This window comes from Helianthus annuus, chromosome 7 (assembly GCF_002127325.2).
Source record: "Helianthus annuus cultivar XRQ/B chromosome 7, HanXRQr2.0-SUNRISE, whole genome shotgun sequence".
NCBI lineage: Eukaryota > Viridiplantae > Streptophyta > Magnoliopsida > Asterales > Asteraceae > Helianthus > Helianthus annuus.
In genome coordinates, this window is record NC_035439.2 from 114511835 (window position 1) to 114531990 (window position 20156).

General features: G+C 40.7%; 1 protein-coding gene across 1 annotated transcript; it reads left to right on the top strand.

Annotated features, from left to right (window-relative positions):
• Positions 1 to 5796: 5796 nt before the first annotated feature.
• On the top strand, positions 5797 to 8235 carry LOC110866771. Its single transcript, XM_022115920.1, has one exon. It carries the CDS (start codon positions 5797 to 5799, stop codon positions 8233 to 8235), a length of 2439 nt encoding a protein of 812 aa, XP_021971612.1.
• Positions 8236 to 20156: the final 11921 nt, after the last annotated feature.

Consider the following 20156-nt stretch of genomic DNA (forward strand, 5'->3'; position numbering starts at 1 on the left):
CTGATGAACTAGTCCCGGGGAGGAGACCGGGACCTCCGCCGCTCACAGCGGCGCTGCCACCGGCCCACCACCCAGCCGTCGAACCGCCACGACCAGCCACTAAACCACTGTGTGGAACCACCGTCGCCGACCAAACCTACATATCCAAAACAGATCAAACCCATATCGAAGCAGATCCCCAACCGCCGCCGCTGTGAGCGGCAGCGCCGCCGCTAAACCGACGCCGATCCACTCCCTTGTGTTCCTCTCACTCCTTCTGTCTTTCTCTCTCTTCGTTCCCACTTCGGTTCGCCGGTCCGCCGTTCCCACTCCCGACACTCACCGCCGCTCCCACTCCCGTCGCTCACCACCACCACCCAGACGATGGTGGTGGTGGTCCGTTCATCCATTGAAAGAGGGGGTGACCGGAATACCGGCTCCGACAGTCAACCGGTGTGGCTGTCAGACAGAGGACGAGAGAAATGAGACCATGAATTGAGAAATGAAGAGTTTGATGTTTCTGTGTGTGTGTTTATTTTTGGAGAAGATGAGAAATGAACTTGGAGATATTAAGAGATTAGAGAAGATGATATATAGATCTGAGAGTTATAGAGGAGAGAGGAGTGAGGTTTACAAAATGTCAGTGAATTTAAATGAAGAGAGAGGAAAGATTTGATATTTGGGGTAAAAGACCAAAATACCCTTTTTGTTGGCTGAATATGATTGGTGGAGAGTGGTTCTCGCGGTTCTTACAACTGGGGATGGTTCTTATTTTAGCGGCTCCCATTACAGATAAAGTTCCATAAATTATCTTATTATTTATTTATATAAATTACTAGGTTATTATTCTAGACTATCTACTCTTACTTAATTGTAGATAATTATTATGTATTTAAATATCAAGGGAAAAAATAATCATTTTACAAAAAGTTAACTAAAAATGTTAACGTCAGTTAGTTGAAAAAATGAAATTGTGATAAACCTTGCAAAGTTCGTATACTATAACTAATAATGATTAAAGACAAAATATGTAAAAATAAGTCAAAGTAAAAAACACGTTCGGCATTTACAAGCTAATACTCCAAAATAAAAAAAAGCTTTCACCATTAATTCAAAAATTTCTCATCTAACTATTAAGCTATAATATTATTTTTAATATATATCTTTTAAATTATGATAATGTGCTTTATTATATACATAAGAAACAATATACTATAAAGTAATAAATCCATATCTATACTATATAATAAAGAAACCAATAAAAGGTCATTTGTCATTTTTCTAGACCATCTAATATTACTTAATTGTAGATAATTATTATTTAATTTAAATTATTAAATTTATCTACTATAATTAAAGAAACCAACTTTTGTACACGTGTGATTCATTAAAGGTATCCTCAATAAATAATTAATTAATATTAAATCTTATCATACTTTAATAAAATATTATCCTCAAAGCTAAGTTGTTAATTTTATATATTTTTAAAACAAATACCTCTCTTTCCTACTTATCGTATATTAAATATATAAATAATAAATTAATATTCAATGTTATCCAAATTTATTAAAAATATAACTTTTTTTATTATTTGGTACACAAAATTATATTTATTCAACTCGTGTAAAACGCAAAGTTTTTAAAAATATTTTTTTATTATTTACTATACAAAGTTACAATTATATAACCCGTGTAATACACGAAGTTTTTAAAAATATAACTTTTTATCATTGCTATGTAAAATTAGATTTATTCAACACATATAATACACGAGGTTTTAAAGATATTTTTTTTTTATTATTAGGTAGAGTTTTCAACCCGAGTATATATGAGTTTTTTTAAAGATACGATATTTTTAGTATCTAATATAAAGATATAACTCTTTTTAGATCTATTATTTTTTTATTATTTGATAGATTTATTCAACCCAATTATACACGGGTTTTTTGAAGATACGACGTTTTTAGTATTTAGTATACAAAATTGCATTTATTTAATTTGTGTCATACACATGGTTTTTAAAGATATAACTTTTTTATTATTTGATATATAAAATTACATTAATTTAACCCGTACAATATACGTGGTTCATAAAGATCCAACTTTTTATTGTTTAATATATAAAGTTACATTTATTCAACCCGTGTAATACACGGGTTCTAACCTAGTCATTTAATATATGCAATTGAAAGAAGCTGATAAGAGTATATTTGAGGGGAGGCCAGGAGGCGATACAAGATTATTGAGCCAGCCCAGATCATGGAAGTGTATTTAATTTGAATCTCAATGTGCATTACTTGGAAAAGAATTAATTTGGAGGAGGATAATCGAAGACATCAACTGTCGACGCAAAATCAGACGAGGAGATCAGAAGGAGCGGCTTTTGAATATCTTTTGCAAGAATTGAAGCTACGAAATCATCGGGTCGAGCGGGAAACTTGGAGAACAAGAAATTACCGGGTTTTACCTTACGATTTCTTTTACTTTCTAGTTTCTTGTTTTTACATCGATGAATTCTTGTTTGAGACTTAGCTTTATTATTCTTGAAATCATGTTTCTTGGCTAGATTCTTTAACTACCTAGGCATGACAATGGTTTAAATAAAGTTTGGATTTTTATTCGGTTTTTGGCGTGGTTTATGGATTTTCTTGTATTGTAAAGGCTATGGATTTTAACATTGCCCTTAGTCTTTTTATTTCTTATTTATTTTTAGTTTTTTAGTCGGTTTCCATTCTAATTGAGGGCAATGTAGAGTTTAAGTGTGAGGATGAGAAACTATCATTTAGTGTCGTTAGTATAGTGAGCCTTGAGTCATAAAAAGCCGAAAAATACAAAAAAAATGAAAAATTTCAAAAAAATCCAAAAAAATTAAAAAAAAATTAGAAAATGTCTTTTGAAATAACAAGTTTGCAAAATAAAAGCGAAAAATGATAGAAAAGTCGGGTTTTTGTTCGGGTTCAAATAATAATAATATGAAATAATATTATCGTGCTTGTGTCTAGTTTGGGATGGGCGGGTAGGCTCGGTTCGGTTCTGGGTTCCTTTGATCTTAAAATATACCTAATTGTCGGTCTACTAGTGGGTTCTCATCTAGGGAAAGTGGGGAACTTGAAACCGCCAAAAATAGTATAAGGGATGCCGTTATAAGCTAAGATCGTTAGAGTTTTTGGTCATTATCTCGTTGGAAAAGAAAAAAAGAAATGAAATAAACGAGCTAGAAACTAAATGAAAGTAGTCATTCCTATGTAGTCGGTGGTTGGGGATAGCGACTCTACAGCCGGATTATCTCTAGGGTGTGTGAAATCGACCTTGCAAATAAAGAAAAATAAATAAAAAGTACCGAAGCCTAAGTAATCCGAGTTGAGGATAGCGACTCTACAGCCGGAATGCCTCTGGGTTAGGGAAAGCAACGTCTACGCTCGAAAAAAAGAAAAAAAATGAAAAATTGATAAAAAAAAATGGAAAGAAAAGAAAAAAAAGAATAGATTTGATTCTAAACTCTCTTGATCTTGGTATAAGGCGGTTAGGAAATAGCCCAATGGTTGTTCCTTTTGTCCTATAAGCTTGAGGGAGGATTAGGTGGACTTTCAATTCTTAGCGTGAGACCTTAGGTAGATTGACCGCACTTGAACTAAAACTTGCATGATAAGGACTTGGAACCGGGTTTGGGTTTAAAGGGACAAGTATACTTGCAATCGCGGCTAACACGAGTTTCGGTTTTAACAAATAATTTAAGCTTTTTTCCCGAATAATTATTCCGTCTATGATTCCGTTTTGCATAATTCTTTTTCGAGGACGAAAAAAGGTTAAGTGTGGGGATATTTGATGTAGGGTAAAATATACATATTTGTCCCGTGTAAATTGTATGTTTTTTGTATAGTTTTTATTTGTTTTTATTTAGTTTTAGTATTATATTACATTATTTTGTGTTTGGCTAGGTTCTGGTGCAAATAGAGCAAAAACGAGTAATATGGAAATGACCAGCCAGTTGGGCAGAGTAAGATGCCAGTGACCAAACTAAAATTGCCGCTATTTTCCGTGAGTAGGCCAAGCCCCCTATCTCTATATCATAAAAGTTGTGGCCAATTAATATATTTTTGGAGGGGTGCAACTACATCGATCAGGATGCATTATATATGTATTATTTTCTTTAGTGATATTCTTGGAGTTGCACATCATTTAATATATGCAATTGAAAGAAGCTGATAAGAGTATATTTGAGGGGAGGCCAGGAGGCGATACAAGATTATTGGGCCAGCCCAGATCATGGAAGTGTATTTAATTTGAATCTCAATGTGCATTACTTGGAAAAGAATTAATTTGGAGGAGGATAATCGAAGACATCAACTGTCGACGCAAAATCAGACGAGGAGATCAGAAGGAGCGGCTTTTGAATATCTTTTGCAAGAATTGAAGCTACGGAATCATCGGGTCGAGCGGGAAACTTGGAGAACAAGAAATTACCGGGTTTTACCTTACGATTTCTTTTACTTTCTAGTTTCTTGTTTTTACATCGATGAATTCTTGTTTGAGACTTAGCTTTATTATTCTTGAAATCATGTTTCTTGGCTAGATTCTTTAACTACCTAGGCATGACAATGGTTTAAATAAAGTTTGGATTTTTATTCGGTTTTTGGCGTGGTTTATGGATTTTCTTGTATTGTAAAGGCTATGGAATTTTAACTTGGTGTATATGCATGCTTGATATTTGTTTCATCGCTGTTTATTGCTTCGTATAATCCTTGGTGACGGTCTATATCACATAATAGGGTTGTGCTAGGGTTCTTGATTTAGGTGAGTGTCTGTATCACATAATAAATCTTTAACTCTTTAAGGTGAAATTACGTAACTAACCTTAGAAGTAATATTCGGTAATTTAATAAAATCAGGTGTTCTGCTAATCTTGTCGCTGTGAGGCTCGAGGTTATTAATAGGTCTCGGTTTGGTTTATAGCTAGGTCTAAGAAATTGGTCTAGTCCTTAAACATTCTCTTGTATATTAAACCAAGATTAAAATCCAAAGTTGACTTAGACTTTCGCGCTGTGAGGTAGATTGTCTTATTTAGGCACTTTCAAGAAACTAGAGGACTGTGAGGAAATCTAGAAAACCGGTAATCATAACAGCCTAGGTAGTGCCACAAGAATCACCTTGAGAGGGATTGAGGGGCTTAGTTGGTATCTTAATAGGTTTAGCATTTAAAGATCCCGGTTCCATACCACAAAACTATCGAATAGAAATCCATTCTGAGTTAAACTTGCATCTAGCCTAGGTAGTCTTCATCGCCACTGGTTCTAGTCTTCGTCCAAGTTTGTGTCTAGTTATTTAGCATTATTTTAATATTTTCTTTAGGATTTTTAGAAACCCCCCCAATCAATAAACAATTAGTTAAAGTCCGTGTCAGTCTAAGTCTAGATAGAGTCATTAGCGTAATGTAGTAGAGTCTCTTGGGTTCGATACTCGGACTTCCTTAGGCTATATTGCATCGATCGGTACACTTGTCGGTCGTGTGGTTTAGGTTTTAGAGAGTCTTAGTTTTATAAATTTAAAACTTAGAGAGTCTAGTTTAGGGTTTATTTTAGTTAAACCACTTTTAGCACATCAAGTTTTTGGCGCCGTTGCCGGGGACTCTTTGGCGATTGCGTTGATTACTTTGTTTGGATTTAGTTAACATATTACGTGCTATTTGTTTGTTTGTTGAGTCGTAGGAGTCTAAATTATAAAAATACATATATATATATATATATATATATATATATTTGTTTTAGTGTCTTTTCTAGTTTAGTGAGTCGGTTGTTAGAGTCTTCTTACTTGTTCGAGATGGCGAATCGCACCGTCTACGAGCAGGCTACTACTGGTTTCGCTGGCGCTACTTCACCCATCACCCTTCCGAATATTGCAAATGATAGGTCCTGGCAGATTCCTTCTTACATCATGACGGCCATTACCAATTCTTGCCAGTTCCATGGTCGTGACGACGAGGATGCTCCCGCTCACATAAATCGCATCACTCGCCTTTGCAGCACCTTCTCCATTGAGGGTGTTAATCTAGAGACCAGGTACCTTCAGGTTTTCCCATTCTCTCTAGCTGGACGCGCAGCCGTCTGGTTCGATTCTCAGCCCGCATGCACTTTCACTACTTGGGCTGGTCTTCGCGATGCTTTCATAGCCAAATATTTCCCACCAGCCAAGGCGTCTCGCCTTCGTGATCAGATTCACTCCTTCCGTATGGAGCCTGATGAGCCATACCACTTAGCTTGGGAGCGTTTTCAGACGCTTCTTTCCTGTTGTTCGCAGCATGGTTTGTCTGATTGGGCGTTAGTTGAAAAGTTTTACAATGGTCTTACTCATGAGATTAGAGCTCGTTTTGATACTTCAGCAGGAGGGCAGCTTATGGGAAAAAAGACGGTGAATGAGTGTAACGATTTGTTTGAGAGTTTCGCCCACTCTGATATGGATTACGGCACTATCAGCAGGACTTCCATTCCTGTGCGTACCTCCTCGGCCGGTCGACGGGTAAACCAAGTTAGCTTGGATCCATCGATAGCTGCTATAGTCGAGAGTTTGAGGCAAGAGTTGAGGCAAGAGGTGAGGCAAGAGTTGAATGAGATTAAGAAGAAAGTTGATAGGTGTGAGGTTTGTAGGGGAGGTCACGACACGCTCGATTGTCCCACTCTTACTCTAGAGCAGGTTGAGTTCATAGCGGGCCAGTCTAGGGGTCAATTTAGTAATAATAATAATAATATTTTTAACTCCAGCTGGCATGGTAGTGGTAGTAGTAGTGGATATCGCCCTTTAGGCAATCCCCCTGGTTTCCCACCTGGTCAGTATCAAAATAGGGGGCCGGGTCTTTACAAGAGTAGTGGTTCGGGTCAGAGTGGTCAGTATAGTGGTTCAGGAGGTCAGTTTGCTAGTGGGGGGTCGAATCAAGAGAGCCAAGGCAGTGACAAGGTTTTACAGGGAAGTTTGAGCAGGATGGAGGAGATGTTCCCTCAGATGATGATGCAGAATCAGGCGTTCGCTAAAAGTCAGGAGCAGATTAATAAAAGTCACGAACTTCAGCTTAAAAATCAAGAGTCTACTCTTTTAGATCTTAAGAGAACAGTAGGGGATATAGCTAGGCAGTTGAGAGAATCCTCTTCTGGTCAGTTTTCAGGTACCACGCACCCAACCAACAATTCTGTGAAAGCAATCACTACTCGTAGTGGGAAGAGTCTAGGGGAGGTCGTGAGAGAGAATGTTGAGTTAGAGAGTGATGGTGAGGTAGATGAGGAGATAGAGATGGAGGCCCCAGGTAAGGTGCAACATAGGCTAGACCCAGCAAGTACCACACATACCGAGGAGCCTCAGGTTGAGAGGAGAGTAGAGAAGCAACCAGTTAGGGTTAGGCCACCGCCCGTATTTGATCCTTCCCGTCTTCCGTTTCCCGGCCGTTTTAAGCAGCAGCAATACGCTAGGGAATACGAGAAATTTCTTGAAATGTTCACCCAATTAAAAGTCAATCTTCCGTTCATAGAGGCCCTGAGATCCATGCCCAAATACGCCAAGTTCCTTAAGGATTTTCTTAAGCGTAAGGATAGGTTAGGTGAGTGTTCTAATACTCCATTGAATGGAGATTGTTCTGCGGTGATCTTAAACAAACTTCCTAAGAAACTCACTGATCCGGGCATATTCACGATCCCATGTTTGTTTGGTGGTGATGTTAAAAACCACGCGTTGGCAGACCTTGGTGCTAGTATTAATTTGATGCCATATTCGTTTTACAAAAAACTAGGCCTTGGTGATTTGAAGCCAACTCGTATGACCCTCTCGTTAGCCGATAAGACAGTTAAGTACTCGAGGGGGATTGTAGAGAATTTGCTAGTTAAAGTAGATCAGTTTGTCTTCCCGGCGGATTTCGTAGTGCTAGATATGGAGGCCGATGAAAACGTGTCGTTGATTTTAGAGCGCCTGTTCTTGAACACCGCTAAAGCGCTTATAGATGTCTTCTTAGGCACAATCACACTTAGAGCGAGCGACGAATCGGTAGTTTTCAAGGTGAATAATGCGAGAGGGCCGAGTGAGAGAGTCGAGGGGAGAATGAAAGGGTTGAGAGTGATGAGAAAAAAGGTGGTGAGTGAGCCAAGTTTAGAGAAGGTGATAAAACCCAAGTGTGGGGATCCACCTGATAGGAGAGTCGAGGAGTTGGAAGAGAGATTGATGAGGTTAGAATCTAAGATAGAGATACTGAGCAAGGCTCAGTGTGGGGATAGGTTTTGATATGAAACATCTAGATTCAAACCGCCTGATGACGAATTGAGAGAGTGTGAGAGATATGGGGATAGGAGAGATGCGGGCAATGTTAGGAATGGTATTGCTACGGCCCGTAAGAGTTGGTATGGAGGTGAGCTGCGCTTGTATGATCCTCCATGAGTGCGTGAACAGTTGTGACCCACTTGTAGAGTTTGTATTTTGAATCTTTTATTCTGTACCATGAGTCTAATTTAGTAGTATTGAGTTAGTCGCTTGTGTCGAGTCGGTATTGCTTTGGTGTTTTCTTGTTTTTGTTTATGCAGGTTTGAATATGTACCACCCGTACTCAATCTCCATTCGGGTGATTTTGGAGCTGCTTATCAGATTTCAGGCATTTATCAAGCATGTTAGTCAGTGTCAAAGCCGATCGCGACCGAAATGCTATATGATCGAGCTGGATTGGACGAGAGTTTTGGAGCATCCGCGCGAATTAAACCAGCTAAATCCTTTCCAATTTGCCCTTAGTCTTTTTATTTCTTATTTATTTTTAGTTTTTTAGTCGGTTTCCATCCTACATTGAGGGCAATGTAGAGTTTAAGTGTGAGGATGAGAAACTATCATTTAGTGTTGTTAGTATAGTGAGCCTTGAGTCATAAAAAGCCGAAAAATACAAAAAAAATGAAAAATTTCAAAAAAATCCAAAAAAATTAAAAAAAAAAATTAGAAAATGTCTTTTGAAATAACAAGTTTGCAAAATAAAAGCGAAAAATGATAGAAAAGTCGGGTTTTTGTTCGGGTTCAAATAATAATAATATGAAATAATATTATCGTGCTTGTGTCTAGTTTGGGATGGGCGGGTAGGCTCGGTTCGGTTCTGGGTTCCTTTGATCTTAAAATATACCTAATTGTCGGTCTACTAGTGGGTTCTCATCTAGGGAAAGTGGGGAAATTGAAACCGCCAAAAATAGTACAAGGGATGCCGTTATAAGCTAAGATCGTTAGAGTTTTTGGTCATTATCTCGTTGGAAAAGAAAAAAAGAAATGAAATAAACGAGCTAGAAACTAAATGAAAGTAGCCATTCCTATGTAGTCGGTGGTTGGGGATAGCGACTCTACAGCCGGATTATCTCTAGGGTGTGTGAAATCGACCTTGCAAATAAAGAAAAATAAATAAAAAGTACCGAAGCCTAAGTAATCCGAGTTGAGGATAGCGACTCTACAGCCGGAATGCCTCTGGGTTAGGGAAAGCAACGTCTACGCTCGAAAAAAAGAAAAAAAATGAAAAATTGATAAAAAAAAAATGGAAAGAAAAGAAAAAAAAGAATAGATTTGATTCTAAACTCTCTTGATCTTGGTATAAGGCGGTTAGGAAATAGCCCAATGGTTGTTCCTTTTGTCCTATAAGCTTGAGGGAGGATTAGGTGGACTTTCAATTCTTAGCGTGAGACCTTAGGTAGATTGACCGCACTTGAACTAAAACTTGCATGATAAGGACTTGGAACCGGGTTTGGGTTTAAAGGGACAAGTATACTTGCAATCGCGGCTAACACGAGTTTCGGTTTTAACAAATAATTTAAGCTTTTTTCCCGAATAATTATTCCGTCTATGATTCCGTTTTGCATAATTCTTTTTCGAGGACGAAAAAAGGTTAAGTGTGGGGATATTTGATGTAGGGTAAAATATACATATTTGTCCCGTGTAAATTGTATATTTTTTGTATAGTTTTTATTTGTTTTTATTTAGTTTTAGTATTATATTACATTATTTTGTGTTTGGCTAGGTTCTGGTGCAAATAGAGCAAAAACGAGTAATATGGAAATGACCAGCCAGTTGGGCAGAGTAAGATGCCTGTGACCAAACTAAAATTGTCGCTATTTTCCGTGAGTAGGCCGAGCCCCCTATCTCTATATCATAAAAGTTGTGGCCAATTAAATATATTTTTGGAGGGGTGCAACTACATCGATCAGGATGCATTATATATGTATTATTTTCTTTAGTGATATTCTTGGAGTTGCACATCATTTAATATATGCAATTGAAAGAAGCTGATAAGAGTATATTTGAGGGGAGGCCAGAGGCGATACAAGATTATTGGGCCAGCCCAGATCATGGAAGTGTATTTAATTTGAATCTCAATGTGCATTACTTGGAAAAGAATTAATTTGGAGGAGGATAATCGAAGACATCAACTGTCGACGCAAAATCAGACGAGGAGATCAGAAGGAGCGGCTTTTGAATATCTTTTGCAAGAATTGAAGCTACGGAATCATCGGGTCGAGCGGGAAACTTGGAGAACAAGAAATTACCGGGTTTTACCTTACGATTTCTTTTACTTTCTAGTTTCTTGTTTTTACATCGATGAATTCTTGTTTGAGACTTAGCTTTATTATTCTTGAAATCATGTTTCTTGGCTAGATTCTTTAACTACCTAGGCATGACAATGGTTTAAATAAAGTTTGGATTTTTATTCGTTTTTGGCGTGGTTTATGGATTTTCTTGTATTGTAAAGGCTATGGAATTTTAACTTGGTGTATATGCATGCTTGATATTTGTTTCATCGCTGTTTATTGCTTCGTATAATCCTTGGTGACGGTCTATATCACATAATAGGGTTGTGCTAGGGTTCTTGATTTAGGTGAGTGTCTGTATCACATAATAAATCTTTAACTCTTTAAGGTGAAATTACGTAACTAACCTTAGAAGTAATATTCGGTAATTTAATAAAATCAAGTGTTCTGCTAATCTTGTCGCTGTGAGGCTCGAGGTTATTAATAGGTCTCGGTTTGGTTTATAGCTAGGTCTAAGAAATTGGTCTAGTCCTTAAACATTCTCTTGTCTATTAAACCAAGATTAAAATCCATAGTTGCCTTAGACTTTCGCGCTGTGAGGTAGATTGTCTTATTTAGGCACTTTCAAGAAACTAGAGGACTGTGAGGAAATCTAGAAAACCGGTAATCATAACAGCCTAGGTAGTGCCACAAGAATCACCTTGAGAGGGATTGAGGGGCTTAGTTGGTATCTTAATAGGTTTAGCATTTAAAGATCCCGGTTCCATACCACAAAACTATCGAATAGAAATCCATTCTGAGTTAAACTTGCGTCTAGCCTAGGTAGTCTTCATCGCCACTGGTTCTAGTCTTCGTCCAAGTTTGTGTCTAGTTATTTAGCATTATTTTAATATTTTATTTAGGATTTTTAGAAACCCCTCAATCAATAAACAATTAGTTAAAGTCCGTGTCAGTCTAAGTCTAGATAGAGTCATTAGCGTAATGTAGTAGAGTCTCTTGGGTTCGATACTCGGACTTCCTTAGGCTATATTGTATCGATCGGTACACTTGCCGGTCGTGTGGTTTAGGTTTTATAGAGTCTTAGTTTTATAAATTTAAAACTTAGAGAGTCTAGTTTAGGGTTCAATTTAGTTAAACCACTTTTAGCACATCAAAACTCAATCGAACTCAATCGAAAACGAATTATGATAATTGGTGGCAAAAAGACAGCGCGAGATAGGAATGCTTGTATGTAGATATAGTGGTTGGGATTAAAAGTAATTTGAATAGGTAACTCCATTGTATCCTCACCTATCGCAATCGAAATCGAAATATCAAAAATCGTCGCACCGAACGCGATCAGGCAGCTGAACGATCAGGCTCTTAGCCGATCGAACAGCCCAGCAGATCGGACTGTTGTCCTATCGGAATGCCTGGCCGATCGGCCAGCCCTTTCCTCTTTTGGCAGCCTATAAGTACCCTTGTCATTGTCATACTTACCATTTTTGGTAAGCTCTGACCGACCAGCTCTTGCTCCCCTCTTTTTCTCAGATTACTTCCGATTCCGGTAAGATTTCAACCTAAATCTTGTACTTTCTTGATCTACACGCACTCCTACACCTTTCTATCTTTCAAATCTTAATTTCCAACCGTGAAATCATCAAGATTCAAGTGTTCTAGGATGATGTCATCAGGGTGTTCTTGAAGAACTTCATGTTTTGGCCTCAATCCACCAAGAATAACTTGGATCTAGCCGATTTTCACATAAACAAACAAGGATCTTTCCTAGATCTAAACATTTACACGGTGAAAAGGATTGAAAGATGGTTTTCCAACTTTCTTTCAACTCTTTTACACTCAATGTTTTCAAAACCGATAGAAACGGAGCTTGTACCGACTTGCAGATCATTCCGATGGTTGCATGACTCAAGATCCGGATTCTATCCACGAGGTTTACTGATTTCGGGTTGAACGTTAAACTCCGTTCCGAACAGTTCACCGGCCGGCGTTGGGTGATTTCTGTCCGATCAGGAGGAACGAGTAAGAACGAGGGTTCTATGGTTCAACTTGTTGTCAAAACACCTCGATATAACGACAAAACAAACCAGAACAGCCAAGTGTTAGACGAACAGGCCGACCAGGTCAGGATGCTGACCGATCGGACTGCTGCCCGAACGGACAGCCAGCCGATCGGATGAGTCAGCCGATCGACCAGGCCAGGCGATCGGCTAGCATATGGTCCCACACTCGAACAGTTCATTGAAGTCTAGTATTGAACGAACTGTCGTTCGATCGGACTGCCATTCGAACGGATTACTCTTCGGATCATGAGATACTATACTTCAACACTTAATCGATTTTCAACATGTTCGATGCACTGACAGCCGTCCGACCGGATGACACCTTGCTGAGAACTTGTTTACTAAAGTACCTAACCGATCGGATACCCGACTGATCGAACGTCCGTTCGATCGATCGACCTAAAAGGTAAAGATACTTCAATGTTTTCAAATGCTACAACGAAAACTTCAAAAGTCAAACCATCATACACAAACACATCCTCCTCAAAGGAAGAAACAATCCACTCGAACAGCCATCCGATCGGCCTACCGACCGACCGAACAGCTGTCTGAACGGACTGCAAACCAAACGGTCAGCTATCTGATCGGACTACCGTCCGATCGACCAGCTGTCTGACTCTCCAACACTTGTTTTCCGTTCTACGCATTGCTTATCATTATGCTATCGAACTATTCAGGCTAACCTTACTCTCAAGTGCTCCCTTCAATCCATCAATCATTGTGAGTATACTCGACCCCGTTTTGCTTTAACACTTTTGGGTGTTACATACGTTGCTTATTCTAAATCACAATCGAACACACTACTCAATTATTCGAACGCTAACCGTTACCGCATGTATTTCGTGACTAAATGAATGCTTGTTGTTATGTTTACACGTGGAATGATGTCTACCTGCCTTAACGACGATAGTAATATAGTTTGGACTCAGCACCCGTTCACACGGGGGTTGTTAAGGACAATTACTTGCATGGATTACGGTGGTAATCATGCATTGCGAACTGCCTCGGGCAGTCAACCCGCAGTCATTGGTATCGATAGATCCATGTCGATAATTAACATGCTTCGTTTTCCTCTGTGTACGTGTTGGTTATGCGTACACTATTTCGAACTCTATATGCTATTATCAAACTTGAATGCTCACCTTTACATTTTATGTATTGACTTTATTTTAACGTATGTGACAGGTGTTTAAGATGCTTATCTACTAGGAAGGCGAAGCTAGAATAAAAGTCTAGAGCATAGTTGTCTGTAGATCTTGCTGCTTGAGTCTCTAGACATAGATGAACAATATTTATATTTAAATCTGAGTTGTCGGAACATAATATTTGACTAGATTTTATCTGTAATAATTTGTTTGCTATTTGAGGTACGGTATGGGACGTATTATATAAATTGAATAGTAATGATAATTGTTATGGAAGCTTCTGGACAATCTGTTTCGCTCAGTGCAATGCCCCGATGATTCCGCCATCGGTTGGGGTGTGAGAGATTGGTATCAGAGCCATAACTATAGGGAATTAGGCTAGACACGACCTAGTCCGGGTCGATGTCTTAGAGACCTAGACTATAGTTAGGAACCAACAGTCCAAGCTTATGTGATATATATCCTGCTAAATCTCGCTTACACTACACTCTCACCGCACTCGAATTTTCAATAATGAGAAGGTGATTTAGTCAAGATTAGGTGTGAAAACCGCAGACTCTCGACTAAATTGTTGGATCAATGCTGTTTTATCAACTTATCAATGATCTCTTCATTATACTTTTCAATAACGAACGCTTGTTCAGCGAGGAATTATATCAAATCAGGAGTGAAATTCGTATTTTGATGAATAATCTCCTCTATTTTACTGAAATCAAGGGAAAGTTGTCAAGCCAGGGGTGAAACCCTAACCTTGTCGGCTTGCCCGTGATTTTATCGAAACTCTCACCAAAGCCTCGACGGACTCCAATGACCTGAACTCACGAGTATGACCTAGGAAGTGCGTGCCGAATGCCTAAGAATCGAGGCAGAGGCCGATTCCGAAAGTCGAAATGTGACGACAAGTCTATTGAGAATAGTCGAATCGCTTTGGATAGTCGATGTCTAGTAGCCGCAGACAATCCATTTCTCGATTTTTTACATGTTTCGATTTTGAGCCCGCAACTGCCGACTCTGATAATTCGTCGATTTTATGTGTGTTATGTGTTTACATGTTTAAATTTTTGAGGATTATTCGACTTTGCTACCACTTCGATCGACACACACAATTCGCACTGCTCTTCTGTCCCAATACGTTGTCAAGTCACCGCAAATCTAGACGAAATTATGCTACGATATACGCTTACAGTATACTCGACATGCTATACGATTATACTATACTACTCGATATACTAAGCGCGATCGAAATATACGAACGACACGCGAGCTTTGAATGATAGGTTTCTGTATGGTGACTGCCACTGTGATTAAATGTGTATGTGCGTCTGTGTCTCTGTGTTTCTGTGCTTCTGTGCCCTACGTGCTGATGTGCTTCTGTGACTACGTGCATCTGTGGTTATGTGCCTACGTGTTTGTGAAATACATGCTTCGACGTGTTCCTAAGCTTTAGTAAGTAGTAGACGTGTGAGGTGAGATTCGATTTTGATGTGTCTGAGACCTACGACGATGTCTGTTGCAGACCATTTCGTCATCTGGACACCGAACCCCACTTACTCGCCAAGAGAAGAGAGACAGACGTCTTGCTGCTATCATCGCCAAGCAAGTAGCAAAAGCTGTGAGCGATGTCTATGAAAATGTCAGCAAATCTTCCGTGGAGTCGAGAACTGAAGCTCCCAAAGATGCTACCAGGACTGCCTTTAGCTTCAAACAGTTCAAGGCATGCGGACCAAAGGAATTCACCGGAGAAGATGGCCCAACAGCTATGTTTCAATGGTTTGATTCCATCGAAGTCACTCTGCGCCAAAGCGGCTGTCCAGAAAATCTCCGTACCCTAAACGCAACCGGCGTCTTCCAGTCCTGAGCTCTAGACTGGTGGACGGCTGAACGAAACAAACGCGGGAATGATGCAACTTATGAGCTGACATGGGAAGAGATGAAAGCCATCATGATGGACGAATTCTGCCCTCCCCATGAACGCCAAAAACTGGAGCACGAGTTTTGGAACATTAAGCAGAAGGATGGAGATAACGCAGCCCTAACTACTCACTTTAAGCAACTCAGCATCATCTGTCCCGATCAAGTCAAGACGTCAGACATGGCCATCAAGAAGTACATTCGAGCTCTACCCGATTGTGTTGCCGATTTTGTTCACGCCGCAAAGACCTCATCAATTGAACAGACTTACTTGCTTGCCGCCGAGATCAACGATAAGCGAGTAAAAGCTGGTTTCTGGGATAAGCCCTCCAAGTCTCTCTGCACCAAGCCACCACTACATCGACTGCTGAAACCGCCACTGCTCAATCATCCAAGTCATCACGCCGCAAGAAGAAGCACAACAACAGCAGCTCCAACAACAAGAACTGTGCGGTCACTACCACTGCTGCTCCCCTGCAAGCCGTACCGGCTCAGCAGTAGTCTCATCATGGACCAGCACCAGCTGCTCAAGCGCCGCCAGCAAAGCGTGCTTACACAGGTCCCCACCTGCTCTGCCCGACATGCTCATATCATCATCCGGTGGGTCTTGCCTGTCGTTTCTGCGCTCATTGCAATTTGTACGGTCATTTCACTGCCAACTGTCGCTATGGTCCCCGTAACACCGCAACTCCTGCCACTGCTCATCAAGCTCAACTCCCAGCCCCGCAAGGCCAACACGCAACTCAGGCAACCGCGATCAATGCTCGAGTCTGCTTCGCATGTGGTGACCCTAACCACTTTGCAAACATGTGCCCGAACAGGGTTGTGAAGCAAGAGCCCCAGCAGCAGCAGCAGCCTCAGCAGCAGCAACAAGCAGCACGCGCCAGAACCTTCAATATCAATGCTCGTCAAGCCCAGGTTGACAACAACGTGGTTAATGATACGTTTCTTGTGAATGGTATTTATGCATCGTGTTTGTTTGATACTGGAGCCGATAATTGCTTTGTGTCGTTTGAATTCGAGAAGCTCCTTAGTCGTAAATGTTCTTATCTCCCCTCGTCGTTCGAAGTTGAAGTCGCTACTGGAAGAACTGTCGCCGTTAATTATGTTCTTTGTGATTGTACTCTCGAGCTCAACAATCACATCTTCCCAATCGATCTCATTCTGATGCAACTCGGAAGTTTTGACATTATAGTAGGCATAGACTTCCTTCGCGAAAACCATGCTGAAATTGTATGCTTTGACAAGATGATTCGATTCTCACTCGCGAATGGTGATTTACTATGTGTCTACGGTGAAACTACTTCGAAAGGTCTCAAGCTTATGTCATGTGTCCAAGCTAGCAAGTATCTCCGCAAGGAATACAGAGCTTTCTTGGCTAACATTGTAGTAGCGGAGAAGGAAAAGAAAGGGAGTCTTGGTATAAAAGACGTCCCTGTGGTCCGAGAATTTCCTCAGGTGTTCCCTGAAGATCTTCCCGGATTATCGCCAACTCGTGATATCGACTTCCGTATCGACCTCATTCCTAGAGCTAACCCCGTAGCCAAAGCTCCTTACCGATTAGCGCCGTCAGAAATGCGTGAACTCTCGAACCAACTCCAGGAATTACTTGAAAAAGGCTTTATTCACCCGAGCACCTCTCCTTGGGGCGCACCAGTCCTCTTCGTTAAAAAGAAGGATGGGTCGTTCAGGATGTGTATCGACTACCGGGAATTGAATAAGTTAACCATCAAGAACCGTTATCCCCTACCTCGCATCGACGATTTGTTTGATCAACTGCAAGGTGCTACGTGTTTCTCGAAGATCGATCTACGCTCAGGCTATCATCAGTTACGCATTCAGGAAGAAGATATACCTAAAACCGCTTTTCGCACTCGTTACGGCCACTATGAGTTCGTTGTTATGCCTTTTCGTTTAGCCAACGCACCCGCGGTTTTCATGGATCTGATGAATCGCGTGTGTAAGCCGTATCTTGACCGTTTCGTCATCGTGTTCATCGACGATGTCTTGATCTATTCCAAATCGAAAGCTGAACACGTGCAACATCTACGTTTGGTTCTCGAGTTACTCCAGGGGAACCAACTCTATGCCAAGTTCTCCAAGTGCTAATTCTGGTTAGAAGAGGTTCAGTTTCTGGGTCACATCGTGAATAGTCAAGGAATTCATGTCGATCTTGCCAAGATCGAAGCAGTTAAGAGTTGGATTACGCCTAAGAACCCGTCTGAAGTCCGTTCTTTTCTCGGATTAGCGGGCTATTATCGATGATTTATCGAAGGATTCTCCAAGATCGCTGTGCCGCTTACCGCTCTTACCCATAAAGACAGGTCTTTTGTTTGGGGAACCGAACAAGAGTCTGCTTTCCAAACCGTCAAGCATAAGCTTTGCAATGCTCCTGTTCTCACGTTGCCCGATGGGAACGACGGTTTCATTGTCTATTGTGATGCTTCTAACCTCGGTCTCGGTTGTGTTCTCATGCAACGGGACAAGGTTATAGCTTACGCTTCTCGACAGCTCAAAATCCACGAGAAGAACTATACAACCCACGATCTCGAGCTAGGCGCGGTTGTTTTTGCATTAAAGATTTGGCGACACTACCTGTATGGTACCAAGTGTACGATCTTCACCGATCACAGGAGTTTACAACACATCTTGGATCAGAAAGAACTCAATATGCGTCAACGCCGATGGGTAGAACTCCTCAACAATTACGACTGTGAGATTCGTTATCACCCAGGCAAGGCAAATGTCGTTGCCGACGCACTCAGCAGACGGAGTTATTTGCTCAGCATACGTAATACCCAAGCCCAACACGATCTCGAAACCCTCATCTGCGAAGCCCAACATGCATGCTTTAATGAACGCACCTTGAAGAATGAGAGAATCTATCACGATGGAGCTCAGCTTGTAAGCAAGTCAAATGGGATCTTCTATTTTCTGGACCGAATTTGGATCCCCAAGCGGACCGAGTTGCGAAAGATTTTAATGGACGAAGCCCACAGATCCCGGTATTCTGTTCATCCCGGTGCCAATAAAATGTACCAGGATCTTCGCTACAAGTACTGGTGGCCGGGCATGAAAAGGGATATCACTCTCTATGTCGGAAAATGCCTGACTTGTGCAAGAGTCAAGGCTGAACATCAAAGACCCTCTGGCCTACTCGAACAACCTCCAATCCCTATATGGAAGTGGGAGAGTATAACTATGGATTTCATAACCAAGCTTCCACCCTCGTCATCAGGTCATGACAACATTTGGGTTGTCGTTGATCGTTTGACCAAATCAACCCACTTTTTGCCAATACGGGAAGACTACAAGGTAGAACGATTAGCCCGAATCTACACCGACGAGATCATTTGTAATCATGGTACGCCTCGTGACATCATCTCTGACCGTGATGCTCGGTTTACGTCGCGATTGTGGGAAACGTTTCAAGCAGCTCTCGGTACGTCGCTTAACCTAAGTACCGCATTCCATCCTCAAATCGACGGACAGACTAAAAGAACGATCCATACTCTTGAAGACATGCTCCGTGCATGTGTCATAGACTTCGGTGGCAATTGGAATAAATACCTGCCGCTAGTCGAATTCTCGTACAACAACAGTTATCATACCAGCATTCATATGGCACCATTCGAGGCCCTGTATGGATGAAGATGTCGATGGCCTATTGTATGGCACGAGATCGGTCACTCGCAATTAACCGGTCCCGATCTATTGCAAGAAACGACTGACAAAGTCCTCCAAATTCGAGACAACTTGTTGAAAGCTCAGGATAGACAGAAAATTTACGCCGATAAACGATGCAAGCCCCTTGAATTTGACGTTGGCGACTACGTACTCCTAAAGGTATCACCTTGGAAGGGTGTGGTCAGATTCGGCAAGAAAGGGAAAGTAGCGCCTCGATATGTTGGACCTTTTAAGATTCTGGAAAGGATCGGAAAAGTCGCCTACAGACTCGAACTACCGGAGGAACTCAGTAACGTCCACCCGACTTTCCATGTGTCAAACCTCCGAAAGTGCCTGGCTGAGCATGATCTGATTGTACCTCTCGACGACCTTCAGATAAACGAAACGCTACACTTCGTGGAAAAGCCTGTCGAAATCATGGATCGCCAAACCAAGCAACTCAGACGCTCGCGCATTCCTATCGTGAAAGTCCGATGGGAAGGCAAACAAGGCGCAGAGTTCACTTGGGAACTCGAAAGCGACATGAAGGCAAAGTACCCGCAGTTGTTTAAATGAAAGTCTAGAGAGAGAGTTCTCAAACGTGATTCACGGAGTTGTACACCTTCGGCCTAATTTCGGGACGAAATTCCCTAAACAAGGGGAGGCTGTAATACCCCGTGTTTTCGAATGTCAAAGTCAAGATTGACTTTTTTCGACAGTAGTTAATTTTATGTTTATGTTTACCTTAGTTGTATTATGTGGAGTAATTAATTACAATCGAATTAATCAAAGTTTATTTATCAATGCGAACCGATTGACGACATTGAATAACATGAAGTAACAATGCGATAAAGCTAAATAATCAGTAATCGAACTAA